This window comes from Convolutriloba macropyga, chromosome 14 (genome assembly GCF_964194025.1).
Source record: "Convolutriloba macropyga chromosome 14, txConMacr16.3, whole genome shotgun sequence".
NCBI lineage: Eukaryota > Metazoa > Xenacoelomorpha > Acoela > Convolutidae > Convolutriloba > Convolutriloba macropyga.
The window spans coordinates 44,022,576-44,049,901 of NC_134481.1; the positions used below are offsets into that span (position 1 = coordinate 44,022,576).

General features: G+C 37.1%; 1 protein-coding gene across 13 annotated transcripts in view; it reads left to right on the forward strand.

Moving 5' to 3' along the window:
- LOC142353434 (twitchin-like) overlaps window positions 1-15,962 on the forward strand; it is a 238,763-nt gene extending 222,801 nt beyond the window's left edge. For 10 of the 13 annotated variants that reach the window (XM_075405674.1, XM_075405667.1, XM_075405675.1 and 7 more), the window contains 10 exons: window positions 870-984; window positions 1,479-1,596; window positions 3,173-3,351; window positions 4,235-4,262; window positions 4,636-4,652; window positions 7,158-7,181; window positions 8,266-8,453; window positions 13,944-14,108; window positions 14,409-14,679; window positions 15,246-15,962. In XM_075405674.1, the coding sequence (XP_075261789.1) occupies window positions 870-984; window positions 1,479-1,596; window positions 3,173-3,351; window positions 4,235-4,262; window positions 4,636-4,652; window positions 7,158-7,181; window positions 8,266-8,453; window positions 13,944-14,108; window positions 14,409-14,679; window positions 15,246-15,262 (1,122 nt within the window). In that variant the 3' untranslated portion in view covers window positions 15,263-15,962. Of the gene's footprint in view, window positions 1-869; window positions 985-1,478; window positions 1,597-3,172; window positions 3,352-4,234; window positions 4,263-4,635; window positions 4,653-7,157; window positions 7,182-8,265; window positions 8,454-13,943; window positions 14,109-14,408; window positions 14,687-15,245 lie in introns of those variants that run through there. The other 3 variants (XM_075405670.1, XM_075405672.1, XM_075405677.1) reach the window with 3 other exon arrangements.
- Window positions 15,963-27,326: the final 11,364 nt, after the last annotated feature.

Below are 27,326 nucleotides of genomic sequence, written 5' to 3' on the forward strand. Positions count from 1 at the left end.
TTTGGGCAAATGATAATGACTTGAACACTCCCCTAAATGCCTGAATTAATTTTTCCTCATTTATTCGAGGAAATGAAACATTGTTTTCCCGTTTTCCATCATCCAATTATCGTATAGTTCAACAATTTTTACCTGTTTTTGTACCCCAAAATATTGCCGCACCCTTCAAAACAACCCAGCACATATTAACTTCCCATTTTTATTCAGCAGCATTTTAAATACGTACCCTTGCCCTTTAAATTTGCTCATCAATTTTGTTAGATTATAATGCTTTTTCGTGAACGTCCTGAAACTTAAAGGTTGAATCCATTCATTTTCCCAACCAAGAATAAAGCATTAAAAATCACATGACAGCATTCGCAGAGTAATCTGATTTGAATTATTGACAAATTTGAACAACTCTTCATTTTTTTTACAATTTCATGTGAACGAAATTTTCTGATTATGATGATGGGTTTATTGTTAAACTAAAATGGACTGTCCCGATTTTTTTTGCCGATTCCATTTAAGCGTCACACGAGATAGCCTAATTATGTTTATGATCAAAGACAGTCTTAAATAATTGAATAGTTTCGCGAGCTGAACTGCAATCGAGTGATTCATATACTCATTTAGTGAGCAACAATAACCATAATTTTTGAATTTTTGTAACCAGGTAGTTGAAAAATCTTGGTAAATTTGCAGCAAATCGTTTTAAAAATTTTCCTAAATATTCAAAAGTTTATGGGCTGGAAGTCATGAATTGTTCTGAACGTTACAATTTTGGTGTGCATTTGCACGGTCACGCTAGATCTTGGTGAAGGTTACATTGACGATGATGGCGAGTTAATTATGATTAAATTAATCGTTTGTTGTTGTTGATATTTTAGGAGATTCGGGATATCCTTGTGGCAATGGGCAAACTGTCCTGGTATGGGTCTCTGAGGAAAGTGAGAGGATATGTTGGATATTCCTTCCAAGAAAACGAAAGAGTGTGCGCCATGGGTAAGTATTCATCATTATGCTTCATAAGTTTTATTATTAAGTGCTCTAGAAACAAAGTTTGTATTTTTTTTTTTTTGGGGGGGGGGGGGGGGGGGGGGTTAGTAATATGAGTTACCTAGGCTTCTATGCAAATTTTTGATTTTCTCGCCTATTCATGTAATGCCCGAGGGTTTTTGTCGCTTTTCACCACTTTTAAAGCTTTAATAGTTAAATCGTTCAGCGGATAAAAGAATGAAGTTAAAATCATCTAAATGTACGGTGCCTCCAAATATGTCGAGAATCTACAATTGCATAAGATTAAGATTATTCTTCGAACTCTTGGAGCTTGCTGCGCATTTTCAAAGCAGTTTTCTCATTAAACGTAAGCTGGCAATTTTTCGACTTTAATTTATTAAAGTTGTCTGAAGTTCTATTAAATCTATTTATATCCTTCCATAGTTGATGATGATGATGATGATGATGATGATGATGATGATGTATTTGTTTGTTTGTAGATTTCCGTGATGCAGCCCCTAGATTTGTGAGGAAGCCTAAGCAACAGGAGGTTGTCACTGACCAGGCTGCTAGATTCGAGTGCAAAATTGTAGGCCTGTCTGTCCCTCTTGTCACTTGGTAGGCATTCATTTTATATTCATAAATGGTAGACCGATAGACAGAATTAATGGACCTTTGACGTAGTCTTCATTTTATTGAATAGTCTTTCGGGACCCTTTACTTATTGGACAGCTTTCATATATTAATGAATGCATCTGTTGTTAACTATTGTTATTAATAGCCGCACAGCGATCGCTGGGGCTAATATTGGCTTTGTTTTGGGTTTTTACAATGCAAAGAATTCGAATTGTATTGGGGCGCTGTCTTTTTTTCAAGATCTGTTCACACATTTTCATGATTTTTGAAGTCAAATTGGAGTAGTGATTTTGGTCACGCCGAAAGAGGAAGTGGAGCGAAAAAGCGAGTGGTTTTGCGGCGTGAATTTTTTTTGCTCTAATTTAAAGTAGAGTGAGAAAACGGTGTTTCAACAAAAATTCGCTTTCTCGCTAGTGGTTTTTTGACTGTTTAATTTTAACTGTTTTTTTGATTTTTTTGGATCGGATTTTTTTCAGAGTTCATTCGAGGCCTAGTTTTCTGTTAGAACCAGATTTCTCTTTCTGGCTAGTGATTTTTTGTTCACATGCGGCATTTTGACATAGATTTTCAGTTTTTTTAAATTCTTTTGATCTGATTTTTTTGGAAATGGTTTTCCCAATTCACTCAAAGTGCGTTCTAGGTCTAGTTTTCCTTTAGTCAATGAAAATTCGTCGAAATGTACGTCAGGACTTGTACTGCTATGTTTTTTTTTATTTCGTCGTCTAGATTTTTGTTGCGACCATATGAGGTCATGATCACTTTAAATCTGCTTTTTTGTTCAATCGCTCATGCAATTGCGACTGAATTGCTTGCGTGACGTCATTTTTCAATCTTATCCGAGCGAGTTTTTTTGTTCATTTGCGTGATTAAGTTTTCGGTCACGCATGACTTACCTCACTCTCAAAAATGACTTCCTGGCTCGGAAATTGACTTTCTTTACTTTAATTTGAAGAGATGAGGTCAAGTGAGTGCGTGTCGCTCTAAATGAAGGTTATTGGAGAGCAGCTGGTAGAAGCAGCATTCACTTATACGGATTCGTAATGAAAATATAACATCTCAGAATTTAACAAAAAGAAATTTCTCTTTGGTCTGTTTCTGTTACTATCTTTTTGAGACTGCAGCTCTACGAAGCTATTGCGGCTATTTTCTGGCAATCTGCCAGCTATGTTTTTTTTTTATTTCTACTCTTATTTTGCTGTTCACTACTGGTATGTCAAACCTCCACCCCATTTTCTCCTTCCCCGCCAATTTAAACCACCCCCCCCCCCCCCCTCCACTCACACACAAACACTACCTCATTCTACACCTAAGCTCACCCCATCCACCCTCTCAATTAAGCTAAAACTAGCCTCCTCAAGCCGCAGCTACCTACTGACAAAATCAACCGCTCGCCAGTCCTTGGAGGGCAATTCGCCCGACCCTAGTCAGTTATGTTTTGGTTTGTATCATATATCTGCTGATATATTGTTGATGATTACCACTTGTATATTGTTGTTGTTTACTTCTGGTATATTGTTGTTGTTGTTTACTTTTGGTATATTGTTATTGTTGTCTATAGGCACCACAGGCAGCAGGAACTGAGACAGGGTCTGAAGCACAGGATCATCTACAATGGCAACTACTATGGTCTCGTAATCTCCCACTGTGGTCCACAGGACGAGGGAGAGTACATCTGTCACGCACAGAACTCATACGGAGAGAGAATGGCAGTCGCAACTGTCAAAGTTGCACTAGCCAGTTAGTACTCAATTCGGCTCTACCTGTTTTCACCCCCATTCATTTACCCCCCCCCCCCACCCCCACCCGCTATATTTTATCATCATATCCTTTCACCGTACCCCACAAACTTTTAACTCTCAACCACGCAAACTTCTAACTCAGAATCCTTTTCCCCAAAACATACTTATTCCTAATTTTGAATGAAATTTGTTCCACTTATATAAGGATATAAAATCGTGTTGAAATTGAAATATCGCTCCTCAACTGATCAGCAAAGATACTTATGAAGAAGAAAACTGAATCTTTGTTGGAGAATAAAAACCGCGAGGAACAGCTATTGTCCTTAATCATATTAGTTGCAACTGTTTAGACGTTTCCCAAAGTCATTTATGTGACATCAGATTATCACCCAAAATTTTAAAATAACTTTTGAAATTTTCAATATAATTCATGATATATTTATGAACATTAAAGGGAACGAAAAAAATTGTATACATACTAAATTCTGAAACAAAATTGACTAGGGTTACATTCTGCAGTTACTGCTAGATCAAAAAACTCTCAAGTTACTATGATTCAGTAATGCATCTCATGGCATCTCTATGGTAGTTTCATGAATCAGTACTGATATACCCCATGACAGCCTGCAATGTAATGCCCGGGCTGACGACCCAGAGTATTTCAGAACTGAACCAGTGTAAATGCAGAACTGTATATAGACATTTTTACACATGTTCATGTCAAAATATAAACTGATCAGTCTTTTTTCAGAGTAAAAATTATAACTACTAATTTGAACCTGATTTTGAATGCTCCATTAGTATTATCATACAATTATCAGCCTAGACAACTTTATTGTATAATAACTTTGTTTTTGTTATGACGTATTTTTGTCTTTCAGGTGCTGACGGGTCGGGATTCAAATCAAGGTGAGTCAGAAATTTCTACATTCTTATTTCTTCTGCTTCATGACTTTAGACAATTGCTGCGCAATTAATACAAGGCAGTCAATATATCTCGGTTTTTGTTCATGAAACTATTACGCAAGAGCCATTTTTCAGATATTTTAAAGCTCAAATTTAGTTTCATAAGAATAAACGGTTTCAATAGAACAGAAATCGCTAGAATTGAAAGAAATATTTGATACAAATTGATCTCAGAATAGATGTTAAATAGAATATGTTATTAACTTAATTTCTCAATTTAAAACCACTTGTTTAATTTCTAAGTGTTTTTTTTAATAAAAAACCTTGAATATTGTTATTGTTTGTTACCGATTTTCAATTTCTGTCTTTTCTACAGAGACGCAATTGCTGGTGGTAAGTGGTGTTGCTAACTTATTTCAGCATTTTATCACGCCGTGTTCGTCACTTACTTAACAAAGAACTCATAACTTTTTCTTAACTCAGCTTAACAAGTTTACTGCTAGAAATTCCTGGTGTAAAATTAATAACTATTTTTTGTTAACCCCTATAACTGTTGTTTGCTACAATTTGTGGCAAATATGTTGAGCTATATCATTTTTTACTTCAAATTTCTTTATACTTAATTTACGTATCTAAACAGTAGCGAAGAATGCTTCAGTTATTGAGGAAAAGGTATGGCTTCACCACAAAATCTGGTTAGTAAATTTCATGAAGTAGTTTTCCTAGGGGCTACAAATTATATATGCTTCAGTTTCATAAGTTGCACACTAAATGTCTTTTAAGCTTAAGAAAATTTTTTAATATTTTTTGTAGGAAGGGTTGCTTCAAATTGTTGAAACCCTTCATAATAAGCTTTGATGATAATGGTTTCAATTGATTAAAACGCAAAAATGAGAAAAGGCCTACTATGCGGACTTTGTGATTAATCTAGGGATTTTTTAAACCTTTTTTCAGTTGAAAAAATTGTTTCCATCTTTTCCAATTTAAATTTAGATCTAATCTGCTTTCACCCGCATTCGCAATTCAATGTGATATATTCTTTTACACATACTGGATTTCGATTGAACGCAAAATATGGGGGTCTGGTACCGCCCTAAGTGGGGTACACAACTATAAATGAAACCCTATTTCTACTTTTCCTATTTTTGTTTCCCTGTTTTTAATTTTCAAAAAAACTTGGTTCCTTGTCATAAAAATCAAGGATAACTGCTATGGAAAATTTGTGAAGACCATTTTGGTGCGCGCCGCAATTAAACATGATAGTCAAGCTTCAGAATTTTTTTCGACTTTTGTGAGCAACGCAGTGCCGCGAAACGAACAAGAAAACAAATTTTGCTAAATTTTTTGGGGGTTTTTCACGGTCCATGTTTCAAGATTAGAGTTCTAAGCTAGCGTGGAAAACAGTGACAGTAAGACGAATTTAGTTATAATTTGAGAAACCATTCTCCACGATTTGCGTTTTCGAGCTATCTTTTAACGACAACTGGTAACAAGGTGCCAATTAAGCAGAAATCAAAGAAAATCTAACCAATTTTTATTTAGACAAAATTCTTCATATTAATAATTGCAGATTTAAAAAGGCACATGTCTCAGATCATTCTTAATAAAATTGAGAAATTGAGATATAGGCTAAGTAAATGCAAAACGACCATGGAAAGTAGTGACTTAAATCGTGGACAAATAGCTTTTTGGAAGATGCCAGAGGTATTTTGGTTGTGTTTGACTCCTAATACTACTATAATGGGGCTACTAAATCATACATTTCTTTGAAAATTTATTTCCTCTCAATAAGGGAGTGTTTTTTAACGAAGGTTAAGTTTTTGGATGGTGATACGTTTCTTTTTTCACTTTATTTTGTTGCTACTTAATTTCAAATTTTGTCGAGACTTTATTCAGTTCAAAACTACTATAATTTTGTTTAGTGGCTTTTTTTATTCTCACAATGAAGCAAGAAGTCTCGAAGGGACAATTTTTGTTATCATCATGTAAGCAGATTCATGGTATCTTTCTGTTACAAATAAAAGATCATCTCATCGAATAAAGAAGTTCCGAAGATGGAAATTACTTCAATTTTTTGACAATGATCAATTTGATAAGTTTATCAACAAATTTTGTTTTCTCAATTTTCACAGAGGTTGGGACAGGGGAAAAAGTTGGTTTATTGTTTCTTCAACCTTCCATGGCAGGCAGATACTAGGAGTTCATTATTTTTGCGGATAGAAATTGATTCGGTATAACTGAAAAGCTATGAAAAACTGAATTTTGTTTCCTCAACTCTCCCTTCGCCAATAATATATAAAATTTGCTCACGGTTTTATAAAAGGGAAAATTTTGTAATGACATTGGTTTAAATTTGATTTGTTTCTTTACGGTTTCGAAATATGGATGAAAGAAATGCGAAAAAGTGTATAATCGGTAATTGAATACCTTCAAGCCTAACACTATCTGTATAGATAAGTTGCGTTAGTATATATTTTCTCATTATTTTCAGCTCTTACCAATTTTTTTTACTTCAATTGAAAAATTTACTGAAAACTCAGAATTATTTTAAAGCATTAGTTTAACACTTCTTCATTTCTTCTCAAATGAAAGAAAAAAAATACGTTTTCGACAAATATAAGACTTTGACTATCCCAATTTTTTTGGAGTGAATTTAGAGTGAATGGCGAACTGCTTTTTGGCTGCATTATCATGCAAAAAGCAATATATAATATATTTTACATTATGCACTTTAATCTGAAATTGCTCGATTTACCGTTCTTCGTTTTCATAATCAAAGTTTTTTTAATCAAATGAGTTCAGAGATTTTTTTAAAAAATAGTGCACCATTTTGACATAAAATTTATTTCGTTCACACCATTCAGTATAATCAGTTCCAATTAACTTGTGATTTTTCAGCTTACACAACACAAATCGGCCGTGGTTCGTATCATTTTGCAAAATATTTGTTACGAGCTAATAATTTATTATTGGATGCTGTTGCTTTGAATGTTTATTTAATTTCAGGCAGTTGTTCCAACCTAACATAATATTATTGAACGTATCAACTGTTTAATTTCTAACACAATCTTAGCATAAATAAAATTTTAACTTATTAGAGATATAGATTAGCACCCACTGAAACGAAGCTTGAAACAATTAAATCTTAATTAAATCTGAAATCTTGATGAAATTGACGATAGGAAAAAGTCTTTGAAGATCTTTGAGTGTGTTCGATGAATTTATGTCTTTGCCGATTTTGTATATTATACTTTTTATTAATTATTAAATTTTTTTCTTTACATGTGCATTTGAAAAGTTTCGTTTCAGAGGATTAATGGATAGATATTAATTAGGCTGACATTCTATCGTTTACCAAGAAACCGAAATCAGTTATAGTTTAATGTCTAAGATTACTCAAATAAAAAATTTGTTGTCATCTAGGAAATTTTGATAAATATGGCTTTAGATGGCGAAAAAATTGTTGATATCATAAAAATTCTAAATTTTCATTTATTTCGCCATAGAAGACTTAGGGGCAGTTGATATTTTAATGGTAATTTACTGGTAATATTAGCGTATAGCTTTGACCAAATATGATATTATTTTATTCGATGCATATTGATAGAATATTGCGTGCGTCAATTTTTAACAATCGGGTCATGTCACCGTAATATCTCATAAGAAGGAATCATTATCACGTAATATCTCCTATGGAAACCTTTTTCGTGTAAAATTGACCTTTTAGATACGATAATATGCAGGCCATTAATGGCCAAGAGTCTAAGAATTTCGTCAGAATTTTCTCAGATCTTGCAGAGTAAAAAATTTGTCAAAAATTTTGTAATAATGTTATAAATACGGGTTCCTTTTGGATTAGGGCTTAGTTTAGACAGCTTAATAATATAACTGATGTAACTGAACTAGATTGACTTTAGCACGTGTAGAGGTCATTTGAATGCCATTGATGACAATGATGACGTAATTTACGTTAAAATGTCGGTGACATTATTGCTGTTTTGTTTAGACTTTATGAAGCCGTCGTTTGTGACGCAGCCGAAGGATAAGGACGTTGTGGCTGGATCCACCGCCCTGTTCGAGCTGAAAATCTTTGGGAAGCCTTTCCCGGAGGTGTGCTGGTTCCACAACAATGTACAACTATCGCAAGGAGGCAGAGTGCAGATGACTAGTTCCGAGGGGCCCCAGGGGGGCGAGGTCTGTCAACATTGTCAACACTAGTTTTCCCCGTTTTCAAATTAAGGAACGAATTCCACCATTCTTGAAATCTTTTATAAGCTTTTAGTGTGCTTTGAGATGTAAGTTTTTTCAAAGAAATACATGTTTAATCACATTGAAACCCTATAAGACACTTCAGGAATAATGAATTTCGTTCCTTAAAATGAAAAAAAGGATAATAGCAAAAACTCTCCTTTAATGAAAGGCTTGAAGTATTTGCGACTAACTTTGGTCTAGGTTCAGCAACAGATAACGTAGTTCATCCAATGACGTTATCTATTGCTGACCTTAGCCCAAAGTTAGTTATGAAAGGGGAGTTTTTGTTCCGACCCCCACTTTTAGTGGGGATGGAGGAACTATATACTCAAATGGGTTTCTTTTATTCAGACAATTTTGGCAAATCGATATATTCATCGCAGAGAGTTGTGAGCGGTATCATTAAAAATCACGTACATCCTTGAATTTGGAATTAGAAAGATTTTTTTTTCGAATTTGGTTTTTTACAGGAAGTTATCGAGTTTTAAATTTCTGTGAATATTCGAAAGTTTTTATTCACATTTTCCGTAATTTTTGCTAAAATTTTGCACAAATTTGCTAATATGGTTTAAACAAATCAAAAATGATAACGGTAGAGTGTTATTGTTACAGTTAGAGATAGAAGAGCATTGCTGAATTATTTGATTGGCGTTTCTTTGGCTAAAAATTGTGATAAAAGTTTCAAAATTCAGACTTTTCGTCAAAAATTACACAAAATATGCTTTATTGGCTCACTTTGTTTTTGAGTTTGACGAAAGTGCAGACCTAGACACCGCTGAAACAATCTCTTTAAACTCCAAAAAGGGGCTGGTTGAAAGTCGGCACCCTATAAAAGTCTTCGGGAATTAAAATTTTGCCGTTTATTGAAAATTCAACTCGATAATTATACAAATTCATCATTGTTTTTTAATATGTAAAGTATTTCGCGCAACAATTGGTCGCGCGGCAAAATCAGGCATAGGTTTGATGTTGTTGTGGATTCTTACAATCGGGAACTTTGCTAAAATATTTTGCGTGTTCTTCTAATATTATTACTGACAGAAGTTTTTGTTCACGGCTCCATTAATTACAGTTCCTATTTACGTAAAATTTAGGCAGAAATTAGATATATCTTGTTTTCAGAGAACATTATTTTTTTGTGGCTTTGAAGAAGAGTTTTTGTAAAATATAACTGAATTATTGTGTTTTGCGTTCAGATGTTATTGTTTCTGCAGCCTGAGTAGTAAGTTTACCATTCAAAGTCCCAAATGGATTCTTCGTTAGATATAAGTGAACCTGTACCATGCAATCAGTTTGTTACCAAATGTCTCCTATGTCATTGAATGTATTCGTTTTAAAGAAATTTCAGTGATTTTTTGATTTTCTGTTATAATATTTCTGTCAACTTTTAGCTTCTGCTCAAATTGTACAGGTCAAGCATTCTTTCTTATAGAATCCAAAAAACTAATTTTGTGGTGGATTGTTTGAAAAGAAGATTCTCTCGGTTTTGGTACTACGAGCTTTCATGCAAAACTGAGTGCATAATTGCCCATTTTTGCTGTTGTTTTTGTTTCTTTGGTAAATTGTCCCAATACTTAACAATTTAAATGAGAAAAACTTCGGAACTGAAAATACTTATTGTCTGTATAACATATGGTTTTAAGGGCTGCGACACCGTTCTCTGGCAGAGTACAACTATGGGTACATAAATAAATTTAATAACTGATATCGGTTTGTTGCTTATTGTTTTATTAACTTTCAAGTTCATTTTTTTTTCAAAAAAAAAAGCAAAGTATTCTTCAACTTGTACCTTTTTGTTCTGGTTTGCGTTTTGTATTTCACAATGTTGTATCATTTTTGAAATTTAGCCTCATTATGAGAGATCTCTTTGTTGAACCAAACTATTATTTTTCTGTTCGTTAAACGTTTTTACTGCTGTCTTCAGGGCTTAGACAATTTGTTTCAGGCAATAGTGATTTAATTTTCTTGCGGTTAATATTTTGTAAATTGAATGGCTTCAACACTGTTTTTGTAAAACTGTTTGAAATTTTTTAGTTCAGCTTGTATTTATTGTTATTTTATAGTCTGATGACTTAGTCTCACTAATTACAGGGCAACTGTCTACTCTACAAATTGAAAGCTTATGCTGGCTCTGAATTTTGAAAAAATTTGTTTTTTAAAAAAAAAGACAGCGGATTCCTGAGATCTGTTTATCTTATTTCTGTTATTTTTTCAGCTTAGCGTCTATATTTGCGAGTCACATCCCCTATCTATTGAACTACAATTTGCTCCTAACAATCGCTTTATTTTCCTTAAATAGTCTTTGCCCATGGTACAACCGGTTTTCATAAAATATTCATGATTTTTGCCTAATTGCCCATTTTTGTAGGTTTTAGTTTTCTTTTCACAGTATCACAATTATGGGTGGTCATCCTGCCAATTGAATAAAACCCACTCAAAATTTTTTGATGTTTTTGTGAACAGCTTAATGTTTAATTGGCTGGGACATCGTTTTCCTTCAAATTTTCGTGCAAATTTTCGTGCAATTTTTTTTTCTATTTGCCTATTTTTGTTGTCGTATGACATATCCTGGATAAAGAAAGTTCTAGATTGCTCTCTATGGAGGTATAAAAAAAATCTTTCAATTATTTCATTTGATGCATAATGTTTCTAATCAGTTTGATATTAGTTCTTTTCAAAAAAGCAGTGTTTTTTTAAATTTTGCCTTTTTGCTCATTTCTTGTCGACTTGTTACCAAGGCGCATTGAGAAAACGTCCCAATTTTTTTCTAATGAAGTAGAGGTTAATCTTCTTGAGTATAAATTTTATCTGATGCCATTTTGATTTGGTTAATAATGGTTTTCAAAAAAATGGACAACCAGTTTTGGTCGTAACTAATAATCGTAATCGTTTGATTTTTATTGCCGTCTGTTCTGGTCTTCATATTATGGTAGTCACAGTTCTCATTGGCCCTCTGAAGTAGACTGTTTTATTCATTTATTAGTCTGTTGAACGATATGTTGATATGTTAATTTTTTTCATCTCTTCCTCATTTGGTAGACGATCAAGTGAAAATTGTAGATGAGCGGGGTCGGAACATTATTTGCAAACGCTCATTACCGAGCCTCCTTGTTGGTATTATACTCAATAAACATAAGAAGACCATGACTAGATAACTTGTTGCAGTTTCTGTTCTTTCGAGAAAGAAATCACACGTTTCGTTTCTTCTCTGATGAATGAACCCACAATTTTTCGTGTGAAAATTGCAATCGGTGTTCACACAAAAAACCCCGATGTTACGTACGATAAGATTGTGTAAATTTGCAGGATTTCTAGTTGTAAATGGGCTTTTTATTGTGTCTTGGTATTTACATCAATTTGGTTAATATTACTCAATTTTTTTGTGATTCCCGCCCTCCTAGAAATTTATGCATTCAGCTTTTTTGTGTATCTATCTGTATGATCAATTTTTATGTGTAATAGCCGGGAAGTGATAGCGGCTATTATTGGCGACATCGTGATTTTTTACAATTCAAGGAATTTGAATTGAATCGGTGCGCTGTCGCTGTCTTTTTTAAGATCTGTTCATGCTTTTTTCGGCTTTTCCACGTCATAGAGAAGTCAAATTAGAGTGGTGATTTTGGTCGCACTGACATATTAAAGAGAGCGAAAAATCGAGCAGGTTTGAGGTTGATTTTTTCAATATACTTTTAAAGTGGTGTGAGAAATTGGTGTTTGAACAATTTGGCGGTTTTTGAGATGCATTTTTTCAGGTGCGTCAATTTGACATCTGTTTTCAGAGTTTCTTCTCCTTCAGTGCATTTCAGACGTTTCATATGTGTTCTAATTGTGCATATTTGCCTGTGCTTTAAAACTTTTTATGACTTTGCCACTATTTGTTGTCATAAAATTTTTGTGATTTTTAGATTTTTGCCTTTTTTTCTAAATTATTTGTTGTCCTATCACTTAGTTTCATCAATGACAGGTCTGATTGGTTGTTAATTAGGCGTAGAGGAACCTGAATAATGGCTTCAGTTTTTAGCTAGTGGTTATCATGACTTTGACACTATTTTTTTTTCAAAAATTTTTAGTTTGTGAGTTCTGCAAGTATTTATTGTACTTTTTGATGTCTTTTCACTTAATGTCATTAGGGACAGGTCTCTGATGGTGCTAATAGAGGTTAAGTTATCGACTTAATCAAAACTACCTCTTTCTATGATTGTGTCACTAATTGTTTTCAATAATAATTATCGAATTTTGCGAGTTGCGAGTTTTTTTTAAACTTTGTCATCTGAACTCTTAGTCTCAGTGTTGACAAATCTCATTGTTTGCTGAAAACGCATTGATTAAAACAACTTTTTTCAGTGCATAGCTATTGATTTTTCTGGCTAATACGATTGTTCGTTTAAAAAAATCTTAGCGATTTTTTTTGGTGTTGCTAGTATTTGTTGTACTTATTGCTGTCTTATCACTTAATCTCATTGATGACAGGTCTCAACTGTGGCCATTGAGGACTCAATTAATTGCCATAAATGCATCCTTCAGTACCTCTTCCATTCTGTGAATTTTATACTAAGTGTTTTCAAATAGTTTCAGCGAGTTTTATTGCGAATTTTGGTTATTTTTGACTTGTCGTTTAATATTAGTTAGAGGACTCATCGACATTTAATGACAGGTTCCTATTGACAAATAGAGGAATATAGTTGCATAACAGTTGTTTTGATGTTGATTCTGTTTTTTCAAAGAATAAAAGTTGATTTTTTATTCTTGCTTGTTTTTATTGTTCTTGCGTTGTTTTATTGCTTACTTACAGCTCTCATTTGCCTTTTAAAGCGGAGCAGAAGATTGTCAGGTCATAAATTTATACAATTCTTCGAATTGTTTTTCAGGATTTGTCCTGCTATGTTTTTTAAATTCGTCGTCTCCATCGATGATTCTTACGACCTGACTTCTTGGAATTGACTTTTTCTATGATTTCAGTGATTTCTACTGTTTTGCAGTTAAAATTTGTGATGTGCGTGACGTCATTTCTGCTTTTAGGTCAATTGCGTGACTTAACTCACTCGGAACTCACTTATGGAACTTGAAGTTTTATGAACATTTACTAGTTAAAGATCAATAGTGTGCATCTAAGTTGTGCCAAACTTATATGCCGTAATTCTTGAGTATGTCTTGAGTTTTTGATTTCGAATAGCAATTTTGAAAAAAACTGTTTTAGGGCTTTTTCCTTATAGACCCTATGTGTCAGGATCTAACCCAACAGTCCGAAATCAACAGTCCGAATCTAACCCAAAAAGTCTAGTGGTCTGTTAAAGGACTGGTGGTCGATCTGTCTATCTAATCTTTTTAGTTGTTTCAATTCATGGAAGGCCAGAAGCGTCTATCGCGGCTATTTTCCGGCAATCTGCCAGCTATGTTTATCATTGTTTGTTTTGATTGTTTGTTTGTGTTTAGATCTTGCTTAGGATAAGTCCCGTACTGGACACCGATGCAGGGAGCTATGCATGCATTTTAAATAGCCCCGCCGGTCAATCTAGAACAAACACGTGTCAGCTCAGGGTACAGCCCAGGGATTGTCCAGACCTAAACGGGTACTTAATGACGCGCTCACCGCCTCAGGTAAACATATTCTTCAAACTTGATCATTTTTGACAATTATGAACGAAAAAAAAAGAAACACCCGAATTCCGAGGATATATTTAAGTTTCAATGGAACACTTTTGTGTATTTTAATAGAAGGAGCGCCTATAAACAAAGTAATTAACTTTGATCTCTGATTGCGATAAGTTGATATAACGCAGTAGAAGTTAATTTCCTTCAAGGACAACTCATAAATTGAACACTTAAACTAAAACTCTTACCAGAGTCGGTGAAAAAAATAGGATTTGATATATTTCTCAAAAAATGAATGAAATTTAGGTAGTTGTGGCTTGTAAGGATTTGGAACTGACGGAGGGTGCCTCGGCACTCTTCACCGCCATCTTCGAAGGCAACCCAGGAGTCACAGTCCATTGGGAGTTCAACGGTCTCCTCATCAAGGACGACTCGGAGGGACTCCTGATGACATTCGATGGTCGTCAAGCACAGCTGTCCATCCCGGAGACCATGGTGGAGGATGAGGGAACCTACAGCTGTTATGCTACAAATGCGTTAGGACAAGTTGTCACCTCTGCCCGTCTCTTCATCAATGGTTAGTGGTCAGTGCTTATAATTAATATAATCTTACAAATAATTAAAAGGGATCTTTTCCGTTTGTGCACCCCCCCCCCCCCCCAGTACGTTATGCTCCTGCAGTTGCAGAGCACGTGCCATTACATAGTAAATCATCATGTTAAAGTATGGTACGCGCGTCTGGGGGTGCAAATAATATGAACCCACTAAGGGGGGGGGGGGGGCGCAAACGGAAAACATCCCTTAAAATATATCTTTTGAAAAGTTCGATGCCTGGCTGGTGATTTCAGAAAAAAGGCACGCGATGTTTTTTCATTTTTCTGATGATGTTTTATTAAAAAAAACATCAAAATTATTACTTTAAATTAATCTACTTTATCTTTTCTGACAATTTCAGCACTTCAAAGCTACCTTCCCGAATCAGTTTTTGTTGTGAAAAATTGTGAGAGAAAATTTAAGTCCAATTTTTTTAATACTTGAACGTTCTAGAAAAACCATCAATGGTGCGTTAGTTAACCGTAAGATATCATTACACATAATTTCAGCAAAGTGTTCAGGACTTATTCAGCTATATTTATGTTTCAGAGATATCACAGGAGTGAACAACCTGTAATTTCATCAGAACTTCAGCCTTAGTCAATTCTAGAAAACTCTGAACAAATATCTCGTTTCTCCGTCAAAAAGAACAACAGCTGCGGAGAAACAAACATACAAACTCAATCGTGCTCTTAAACCGCCGTAGTGGTTGCAAAACATTAATTGTATGGTTTGAGTGTGTGTTATACTATATAGAAACCCACACTCAACTCTTAACAAGGTTATCTAGTTAACCTCAGTTATAATTGTACATAGCTTATTCATAAATAATCAACAAAACTCAATTACTCTCTCTCTCTCACCTGGTTGTGTGAGTATAAATAAACAAATCAATATGTGCTTTGCTTTATCTCATATTCATTTATCCCTGTTTGAAGTTGTTGCAGTGATTGATTTAAAGACAGACAAATAAACAAACAGCTCTGCTGTGTTTGGTGATCTAATTTATTAATCTTCCTAGTGCGTGCAGTGATAAGCAGCAACTGAAAGTTATGAAAAATAATGTTTAGATGATTTATGGAGAGTTAGTCTGTGCTACTTTCTCAAATTGTTTGTTCTGGCCAAGATTAAAGCCAGATAAACAGCAGGTGTATTGTTGTGGCGATGAGAAAATGATGATACACTATACCAACTGTACATAATTCTAAAAGTATTAACAAAAAACTTTTTTTACTGTGACGTAACTTGAGATATAGAAGTTCTAAATTGCTCTCGAACGAAGTTGGAAGCAGTTATTGTAGTCGTGTGTATCTTTTTTTTTGTGAAACGAAATGGCTGACCTATTTGACTTTTGGATTAACTTTAGTCACGCCTGACCATTTGATTTTCACATGTTAAACTCTTCTCTCATTCAGCATTTTTAGCACTGCAAGGTTGTTTAGTGTAATTTTGTTCACTGTAAGTCAAGTAAAAACGCACCAAAAATGGTTTCATTTTTAATAGCCGCCCTCATCTTCTCAGCTGGCTATTATAGCGCTCCTATTTTTTTTACTTCGTCGAACCTTTTTTGGCTTTACCCATTTTGCCGCTTTTTCGACATTTTGCGTGAAGTCTTTTTGACTTCTCTAGGCTAGTTTCACTCTTCTGTCATTCTGCTCAAAGTCCTTTTAAACAGCAGCTGCTCAGCAAAGCAATTCAAAATGAACAGAATCAGTATAAAAAAAATCAGAGTCAGAAATAGAAACGGGATAAACCCATAAAGCCCATTTTTAGATGACCGGTACTTGAACTTTGTTCTCATAAGTTTTAGTTACTATCTATAATGCTAATTGGTATTGATACTAGACGCTGTAGCCTCTAACTGAGAGACAGGAGTATGTTCAATTGCGAAATGACATCAAAATAAATTGCACTTAAAAGTGTTTTATGCAAAAATAAATTTTTGTTGATATTTTCTTTTCTTTCAATCCCAATAGTTATGGGAATCAATGGCGGCTTTTTTCCGGCAATCTGCCGGGTATGTTTTTAGTTTAAATTTTCCTAGAGGCCTATATAAGTTCTAAATAACAAAAAAAAAATTTTTGATCAGATTTTTAGGAAATGGTTTTCCCATTTCACTCATAGTCCGTTCTAGGTCTAGTTTTCTGTTTAGTCAATAAAAATTCTTTGAATTGTATGTCAGGACTTGTCCTGCTATGTTTTTTTAATTCGCTTTACCTTTTGATCACGTTTTTCGTTTGAACGAAATTTGCAATTTTCACGCTTGACTTCCGACATACATCACTCACTGTTTCAACTGAATGGATTTTAAATTCTTTCACGTATTGAATTACGTAATGTAGTGAATAGATCAAAGTGAAAAAAGCAAAATTAAAAGAAACTGGATAAACATTTGAAGCTCTGTCATTAAGTTAAAATGCATTGTTATCAAAGTTCATTAAAGCAATTGCTAGCTGGTATTAGTTTTATGCCTAATAGACTTCAGTTTAGAAGCTGAAATAAGTGTTTTTTTAGAACTCAACGGAACATGCTGAACATACACACCAAATAAGATCACTTTGACACTTAGAAAAATTCCGTCAATTTCCATCTCTTATTTTTTTTCTTTTTTTCTGTTTCAATCGCAATGTGCGTCAAGCGGGTCAACGCCGGCTATTTTCCGACAATTTGCCGGCAATGTTTCGGATTCCGTGCATTCAGAAATTAAATCTGTTGCAAAAATAAAACCGATTGTGAGAGGTGACCGTACATAGGTCTTTTTGCGTGGGAGTTAGTAACATACTCTTATCCAAGATGTTGGGATTTCTCCGTAGTCGGAAGTTTTTGCACTATAACAAATTAAAAGTTTTTCTAACCTATGCGGCCTTCTAAATTATTTGCATCGCCAATTGTTCGAGAGGAATTCCTCCAAAGTTAGTCTGTTTATGTTTGAAAATTGCATATTGTTTTGAAAACGAAAAGTGAAAGACAAAAAATCAGTATAACTACAATATTTCAGTGTAATCAGCCTCTACAATTAATCTGTATGATATCAAACTTTAAAGATGACGCGAGAATAGAAATTAAATTGTTGTAATACAGCTCAATAGTAGTTCGGGCAAATTTTTTGCTAACTGATCGTCAATTTACGTAACTTATATTTAAATTGCTCACAGCTATACAACTTTAATATCTGAATGCTAGTTTCTAGATAACAAGCAGCCCTTTTTCAAACAAAATATAATTTTTTGCACGGTTTTTGCAAATTTTGAAATCTTGGAGCCGAGACTATGTTGAACGGGAGCGGCGGAACGCCTACTAAGCGAAATTGAGAATCTCAACTGAGAGCTAAAATTTGGTTAGTCAAGCAATCTGATTGGTTCAAATTCAAGAACTATAATTTTGGCGCTAGTGAAAATGGCAGACGTACCAAAATATAGAAATTTTACTGCTGGCCAATCCCAACTGAGGAAATAAGAATATTGTTTTCTGATTGGCTGATTGCTCAACACTTTCTCTATATTTTAAAATAGGGTATGCGTGCTAACGTAAAGTTGCTCAGAAATCGCGATAAGCCGAAATAGAACAATTATACATTTTTGGGGGAAACTGGTCTCACGTTCGGTTGTGATAGATTCATATCAAGTCCCACGGGCCGCTGAGGCATGGCCATGGCCCGCGAGGCATGGCCAGATGCGGTAAAAATTATAATCTAACATTAGGCTATGTCCAATTTAGGCTAATTGAACGCATAAAGGTACAGTGTTTTAAATTTCTCAACCAATCACATTCTTTGAAATTTCTACATTTTGGTACGTCTATTTGTTAAGACGTCACCTATAATTTTAATCATTCAAAGTAAATCAGATCTGGTTGCCTGATTGTCTATGGTGTGCGAGTGGGTGCCTGCCACCCATTAGCGGACAGTGGAGGGGGATAAATAGTGGCTGCACGGATAGCCTTTCGTAAAACGTGTGTAAACATTTTTAAAAAGCCTCCAAATTATTTTTTTTAAACTGACCCGTGAGAGCTCAAGAAATATTGGCTTTTATCCTTAGTCTTAGAATTCTGCTCAACGCTTGTTCGGATCTAGTGGTGTCTTCGCAACGTCTGAGCACAGCCGTCATCAGTCGAGAAGGCGAGTGTACATATATTACACGAAAGACATGAATTTACCATTTCCCAGAAATAATTAACGCTTGGAGTTTGCTACAGGTTCCATTTAAATTTGGCTACATGGGATATTTTCTAGTAAAACCAACATCTTTAAGCAACCGCAGTTCCTTGTTGTCCTTTTTTATCCAGTAAAAATTGCTTGTGAACTGAAGTTTATTTGGAGTGACTTTGATAAATAAACAGGGAAAATTCGCTGGGGAAGATTTTTAGTTGAATTTGAGAATCACTGTCAGCTACACCAGTAGATTTTGATTGCTATGTTTTAAGATCTAGCTAGGATCCTGCAAGATCTTGCAAGATGATGTATTGTAATGCAAAATCTTGCAAGACAAACATTGTCCTGCAAAAATATTTGCAAGAATCTTTTAAGATAACCAAAAACTCCTTCAATTTCATCTAGGGTAGTATGAGTAGGAAAAGACAGCAAAATAGAGAAAAAACTATTATAATTTTACCTAATCAGTTTCTTGTAGTCCTTTTTTGCAGCAGATTTTCTTTGCTAATTTCTTGGCAGGTTTTCTGTAGTTTTTCAAGACCACCAGCAGAATGTAAGGGCTAAAAAAAGAAGTGAAGCAGCCAATCAGAGCAAAGACTTGACTTGCCAAAATGTTCACCGCCAAAGGATGTTTGTATAATTCACTGAAAGAACGAGTCGTGTAAACTGTAAACATGTAAATATCGTGCCATATTTTCATGCTAAAAGTGCATATTTTCTGCTAAAACCCCGAACCCCCACCCCACCCCCCCCCCCCCGAGTAGCTCTATATAGCCTTAATTTTTGCAACCCCCAAAATCTAAGTTTTGACGAATTGTGAAAGCGATATTTGCACTTCATTTCAACAACTGTCTAGGTAGATTGAAGACACTTTTAGAATATTTTCCCGAAAACAAATTTTCACTCTCGTTGAATTAGGCAATACCTCCAAACGATAGCTGCGCTAATAGCTTTTAATAAATGCGTTTTGTTCATAAACTTTTACGAATAAATGTTTAAATTTTCACAGTATGTTTAAACAACATGTGCAAAGGGAGGATGCAAAATTAAGCTGGGGTTGTGGTGGTGGGGGGGGGGGGGGTGTTGGGCTAGCAGAAAAGATACCTAGAAGTAATAGCCCAAATCGTACAACTGGAGGTGAAAGCCAACACCAAGTTCAAGTTGCGACCCATTTTTTTGCCTCGCGATAAAAGAACCCTGGCAATTGAGAAGTAGTAACGTACGCATATCATGCAAGGAATTACAGAGAATAAGATGGAGCTTATAACGGAAGGAAGCATTAATCCAGTTCGGTAAGAGGGAAATAAATGCCAGCCCGGGGCTCTGTTGCATATAGCTTCTTCACGGTAGTATCTGTAGCATGAATCGGTCAGAAACAGACCAAGTAATACTGATGTCAAAAGTGAGTAGATTTTGATTCTTCGACTGGGTGACAGGATGTCGTCCTATATAGGGATCCTTTCTGTTACACCATCCCAGACCCCTAAGCACCCCAACCCCATGCACAAACGTAGTAACAAACACACAAAGCAAAAACAACCAAACACACACAGAGACATACACAAGCTCAAGACCACATGTACACATACTGATATATATTGTATCTGTACACAAAAACGCAAACACTCAAAAAACACTCACAAACATACACACAAACACTCGCACCACACAAAAACAGATACTCAAACACAAACACACACACACAAACATATATATATATATATATAGATATATATATATATATATATATATAAATATATATATATATATATATATATATATATATATATGTATATGTATATACAAATACACAAACTGACACACACAATGACACACTAACACGAATACGAACACACACACACACATGCATGCACACAGGCACAACACGCATAGACCAACACGCAAAAACACACACAAACAAATACATGATAACAAATACACACAAAAAACGATCAAACAAACACACATGCGTACACAAAAATTCACAAATAGACCCACACACTAAAATACACAAAAAACATTAACAAACAATCAAATCAAAAGACACACAAGAACACATACAACAACCACAAACACACACACGTATAATAATGAAAACAGACACAAAAACGAGCACACACAAAAACACATACGCTCAAACAATCATACAAATACCCACACACACACACACAAACACACACGTAAACCAACACACGCAAAAACCAGCCAACATATTCACGCACAAACATGCATACAGACACTCGGAGACTCACAAACACGCAAACGCAAAGCGACCGGTACAAAAAACACAAACATACATACACAAAACCACACGCGCACAAACAAACACAAATACAACCGTTTGAACAAACACTTTTACACGGAACATGCGCAAAATCGGCCACACACTTGAATACAAACACCAACACAAACACTAAAACACACACAAAAATAATAAAAATAAAAAAACACAAACACGTGCACGTTAGCCACACACAGAAACACAAACAACTGACAACAAACATACGCACACACACACACAAACTCATTAACACACGACGACGCTCAAACGAACACACTTACATACACATACACACAAACAGACACGAAGAGAAATACTTACACAAAAAACCGCCTGATCACAAATATACGCACAAATACAAAACACAAAAACACAAAAATGCACACACGTGCACAAACGCACTAAAACACACACGCAAACGGACATGTAAACAAACACACCCACATACAGAAAACTACACATACAAAAACAAACAAACGCACTTAAACAAACACATACACACCTGACGGCTCTGAAACAAACACACACACGCACACACAAAGACAAACACACACAAAACTACACGCAAAAACAAAAAACGCACAAAAACAAGCAAGCGCACAAACGCACACAAGCTCACTCAAAACCACGCACACAGAAACAAACAGACAAAGCACACACAAACAAGCACACACACGCACAAGCACACTCACAAAAAAACACGCTGAAACAAAAGAAACAACAAAATCGCACAGGAACATACACACAAACACACACACACACACACAAAACGCTCGAAAACTTAAACATACACACTCGCACAAACACACACATAACCTTGAACACAGATGCACAATCACTCACACACAAATACACACCACACGCACTCGAACATAGGATCTATCAGAGAGACATACAAACGTACATACAAACGAGCACACACACGCACGAACACTCACAACAATAGCACGTACAAGCACACAAAAAAGTACACACACGCTGAAGAACACACACGCACACACAAATACAGACGCCCACCACCGGCAGCACACACACACACAAACACCCACACACATGCAAACAGTTTCGCTTACACAAACAAACGCGCAAACATACAAATGCAAACGCACACAAACACAAACTTACACGAATACACACAATTATGGATACACACACAAACACATACACTCAAAAACATACAGACACACACATGCAAACACACAGAAACACCCACAAATATGCAAACAGATTCTTTTACACAGACAAACACAAAAACAAACATACGCAAATACACACAAACACACATACACACAAACACACACAGACACGAACACGCACGCTTAGGAACACGAAAAATCACGTTAACATATACCAACACAAAAAGAACGTGACAAACACAAATAACAATTGCATGCAAACAAACTCATACACATACGACGACGCTCAAACGAACACACACGCACAAACGAAGATAACACACACACACATACAAAAAAATACACTCAAAAACCAAAAATGCAAAATATAAACAAGCAAACCGACGAGCACGTGATCACACAAACAATTAATCACAAAAACACGCCAACAGACATACAAAAATAAGGAAACTCAAACAAACCAACATACAAAAAAGCACACATGTGAACAAGCACACACATACCCAAACAGACAAGCACAAACCAGACGCGCGCACACACATATACGCAAACGTAAGAACACGCAGATGCACACACACACACACTCAAACTCTCAAACATACACAACAATAACTTACATAACACAGAGACACAAACAGAGACTTATAACAGACACACAAAGAAGCACACACACAATCCCTCAAACAAAGAGACACAACAGGTACAAACACACAGATATCATCATCATCATCGGGCTTTTCAGTCGGGGTCGACTACTACGCGCCACAACTGTCACGGATAAGAGCTCTCCATTGCGGCTGGCGCACAGCGGTTTCTTTGGCAATAGTGAACCACTCTTCATTCCTCTTTTTGTGAGACATCCCTTGGGGTTTGAGATGTTGTTTCAGTTCCTCGCACACGATGTTTCTCCAGATGGTTTTTACACCACCAGGTGGCCGCTTCCAAGAGGGCCCCTTGACAAACTCAAGGGTGGCGTTGGGGAGACAGTCCTCGCGCATCCTAAGACGTGACCAAGCCACCCCAAGCGTATACTTTTGATGGAGAAGACGTCGAGGTTGTTCGTAACTGTGGGGTCTCCAAGAGTTCTTAGCCGACACCTCTTGTCGAATCCCATCAGTCTTTTGAGCTCTGAGGCGCGGAGCGGCCAGGTTTCACAGGAGTAGAGAAGCACACTGGTGATACAAGCGTTGTAGACTTTGATCTTCAGGGAGCCCGGGATGTTTTTCATGCACCAGAACTTATCGAGGTTCTTGTATCTCTGGGCGGCTCTGCCTATGCGGGACTTCACTTCTTGGGCTATATCGCCGTTTAGTTGGATCGAGCTCCCCAGATATGTGAAATGTTCAACCAGATTGAGTTGGATGCCGTTGCAGGAGAGGAGGGCGTCTTCTTGGTTGCTGCACAATTCAGTCTTCTTTACGTTAATTTTTAGGCCCCAGGACTTGGCTTTAATATTAGGGGCATCAAGAAGTCTTTGGATGTCATAAATGTTGTCATCGACTAATGCGATATCACCAGCGTTGTCAAGATCTGCCACGGCGGTGTCGTCCAGGCTGACATCAAACTCACCAGTTCGAATCGCGGAGATCATGATATGGTCGAAGAATAAGTTGAACAGGAAAGGGGCCAGAATAGAGCCTTGACGAACACCGGATTTGATGTCAAAGGATTGCGATGTCGCGTTTTACACTCTAACTTGGCTCCGGCTCTCTGTGTACATCGCACGTAGCACACATATCACTTTGTTGGGAAGGCCAAGGCTTGCAGCAATCTTCCATATGCAATCACGGTTAACGCTGTCGAAGGCTGCTTTGAAAACGACAAACGCCACAGATGTGAGGCGGTGAAACTGGTTTCTCTGCTCAAGAATTTGTCTAAGGGAGAAAATTTGGTCTCTGCAACCAACGCCGCGTTTGAAGCTTGCCTGATTCTTGCGCGCAAGGGGGGCATAGGTTGGTTCAATTCTCTTGCGCATAACTGTTTCAAGTACCTTGAACGCAATGTCCATGAGAGAAATGCCCGATAGTTGGAGCAGAGGGTCTAGTCTCCCTTTGGAGCACAGGGACAATAATGGCATCTTTCCAATCACAGGGGTTGTCTGTACCTTTCCATATCTTCCCGAATAGAGCCGAGACAGGTAGTGCGAGCTCGTCGGCTGCAAATTCAAAAAACTCGGGAGGCAGCTGGTCGGTGCCAGCAGCTTTGCCTGTTTTCAGTGCTTTGAGCGCAAGGGTAACCTCTGCAATACTTGGGGCGGAATCAGCGGCTTTGGCAAGGGCATCAGAGACTCGCCTCGCAGGTTGATATCTGCTGAGTCATTGACAGGATTATTGAGGAGTGACTCAAAATAGGCTGCCCATGCTTCGATCTTGTCATTGCTGTCAGCGATGGGTTGGCCGTTGACTCGTGTGATAGCCTGGGCTTATGGGCGGGTCCCTTCTTTGGTAGGGATCTCGTTGCAGCTGCTGACATCGCATTGCGGATTGAGGACCACGCCGTCTCGATGTCATCCAGAGATGCTGGGAGAAGCGAGCCGAGAGAGTCCCTGTAGCCGTCAAGGACAGCTGGGATCTGAAGGGAAGACACGTCGAGGTTGCTCTGGCGGACCTTCTTGGTTTTGGCTTTCAGCTTGAAATGGATCTTGGCCAAGAGCATCTTATGATCTGAGTCGTCTGCCACCCAGAGTGAAATCTCCGATGGCTGCTTTCTCAGTCAGTGGGGGGGGGGGTGCTTAGCTTGGCGTTCCAGACACCGGCTAGCAGCAGAAAGTCTTTTTTTGGGATCGAGTCTAAGAGATCATTGAGATGCATATGGAAGGTCTCCTTGACGTATGGGTCAGCGTCTTCCGTGGGGCTGCAGGCAGAAATAAGAAAGATGGGAAATGGTTTTGCAGAGAGTCTCAAATGGCACAGGCGGGGACCAAAGGGGCGCCAGGACATCACACAGTTGGCTAGTTTCAGCTGAATTGCAATGCCGACACCGTGAAGGCCATATTTTTCTTCACCTGAAGCGAAGAGTCTGTATGAGGGCATACCGTTTGAGTCTTGTATGACGCATGCATTGTCTCCCGGTAAACGGGTTTCCTGGAGGCATGCCACTGTCTTAGCGCGGTTACAGAGGCTGTCAGTGAGCAAGGGTTTGCTTTCAGGCCGCAAAAGAGTGTGAACATTCCAACTTGCGAGTGTGATTTTCTTTTTCTCAGGCGCTGGCGTGAAGGGTGAGTTCGCTGTCTTTACTTGTCTACGCACTGCAGCGGACGTGGGCATCCCAGTTCCCGCTGGGCACGTACTTTTAATGGAGTAATCTTTTTTCGTGTGCGCATTGTGGTTTCTTGGCTGCTTTGACAGGAGTCGCCACTTCCAAACTGAGCTTTGGCACAAGCTCGGGCCGCGGCAAAGGCACTTCGTCAACCAGCTGGCTGCAGGGCGTCCAGGGGGCACCACGTGGAGATATGCATCCATCCACCCACAAAGACGCACAAGAACACACACGCACACATAAACACGGACGCATGCAAGCACACACGCACACACAAAGACACACAGAAACTAACATGCACGTACAAAACACACGCACACACAATAATACACGCACAAAAACGCTCATGCAATCACAAACTCAGAGACACGCACATTGACATAGACGCACACAAACACACACAAACACAAACACGCTGGCACACAAAAGCACACACAGAAACGCATACACATACACACACACACACACACACAGAGAGAGAGAGAGAGAGAGAGAGAGAGAGAGAGAGAGAGACGCACAGAGATAAACACACACACACACACACACACACACACACACACACACACGCACGCACGCACACATACACACAAAACACACACGCACACTCACACACATCCTCTCTCTGTCACGAAACACACACACCCTCAAACAAAAAAAACTCGCACACACACAACCGCAGACACACACCCTCTCACACACAAAAATTACACACCCTCACATACACACACACCCTCTATCACACACACACACACACACGGGCGCGCACACACGCACACATGTTTTCTCTCACATACACACACAAACACACACACATACACACTCGCACACACGCACGCACACACACACCCCCTCACACACGCACACACACACACACACACACACACACACACACGCACACACACACACACACACACACACACACACACACACTCGCACACACGATCTATCTCTCAAGCTGTACGTTTTCTCAGCATTATATTCCGATGGATATCTTGAATGCGTTGAAGAATGCAAAACCGACGCTATGAGTTTCAGAATTGATCTTACATAATTTGAACACTAACCGCATTTAACGCTTTAAATGTTACTTAATTTTTTAATGATTGTTACTGTTCATATTTAATCTTTTTGAAGACCCCCCCCCCCCGTTGCTCTTGAACCAAAGAGAGATGCTATGGTACCAGAGACAAAGGAGAGTTGACAAGGAATGGATATGGGAAAAGATCCCTTTTTAGTGGGAAAACAAATGAGAACATATCGCTCGTATGCCAGCACAATAGAACACAATCCCGTGCCATACTCGTTGAGCCTTTGAGCCAATAATTCGGGCCAACAACGGAACCAGAATGGACTAATCAAGAGAATCTTTTCCTGTTTTTACCCAACTCTGTGAAGTTTTACAGCTTTTGATGAAAGATTTTTGTTCCTCACTTAGTGGGCGGAGGAACTATATGCTCAACTGGTTTTTGTGTTATTCAATTTTGGACGATCAATATATTCGTCGTAGTGAGGTGTGAGGAAATCCCGTTTTTTATATTTTGTTTTTTTTTGAAGAGTTGGAATTTAACGTTTTAGTGAATATTGGCCAATTTTCACTATTTTGGTCATTTTTTTCTAAGATTTCCACAAACTTTGTTTTATATGGTCAAAAATCTGATCAAACTTTGTTTTATATGGTCAAAAATTTGCTCAAATTTTGTTTTATATGGTCAAAAATTTGCTGAAAGTTTGTTTTATAAGGTCAAAAATTTACTCAAACTTTGCTTTATATGGCTAAATTAATTTTAGAAGCTCTGAATGACAAT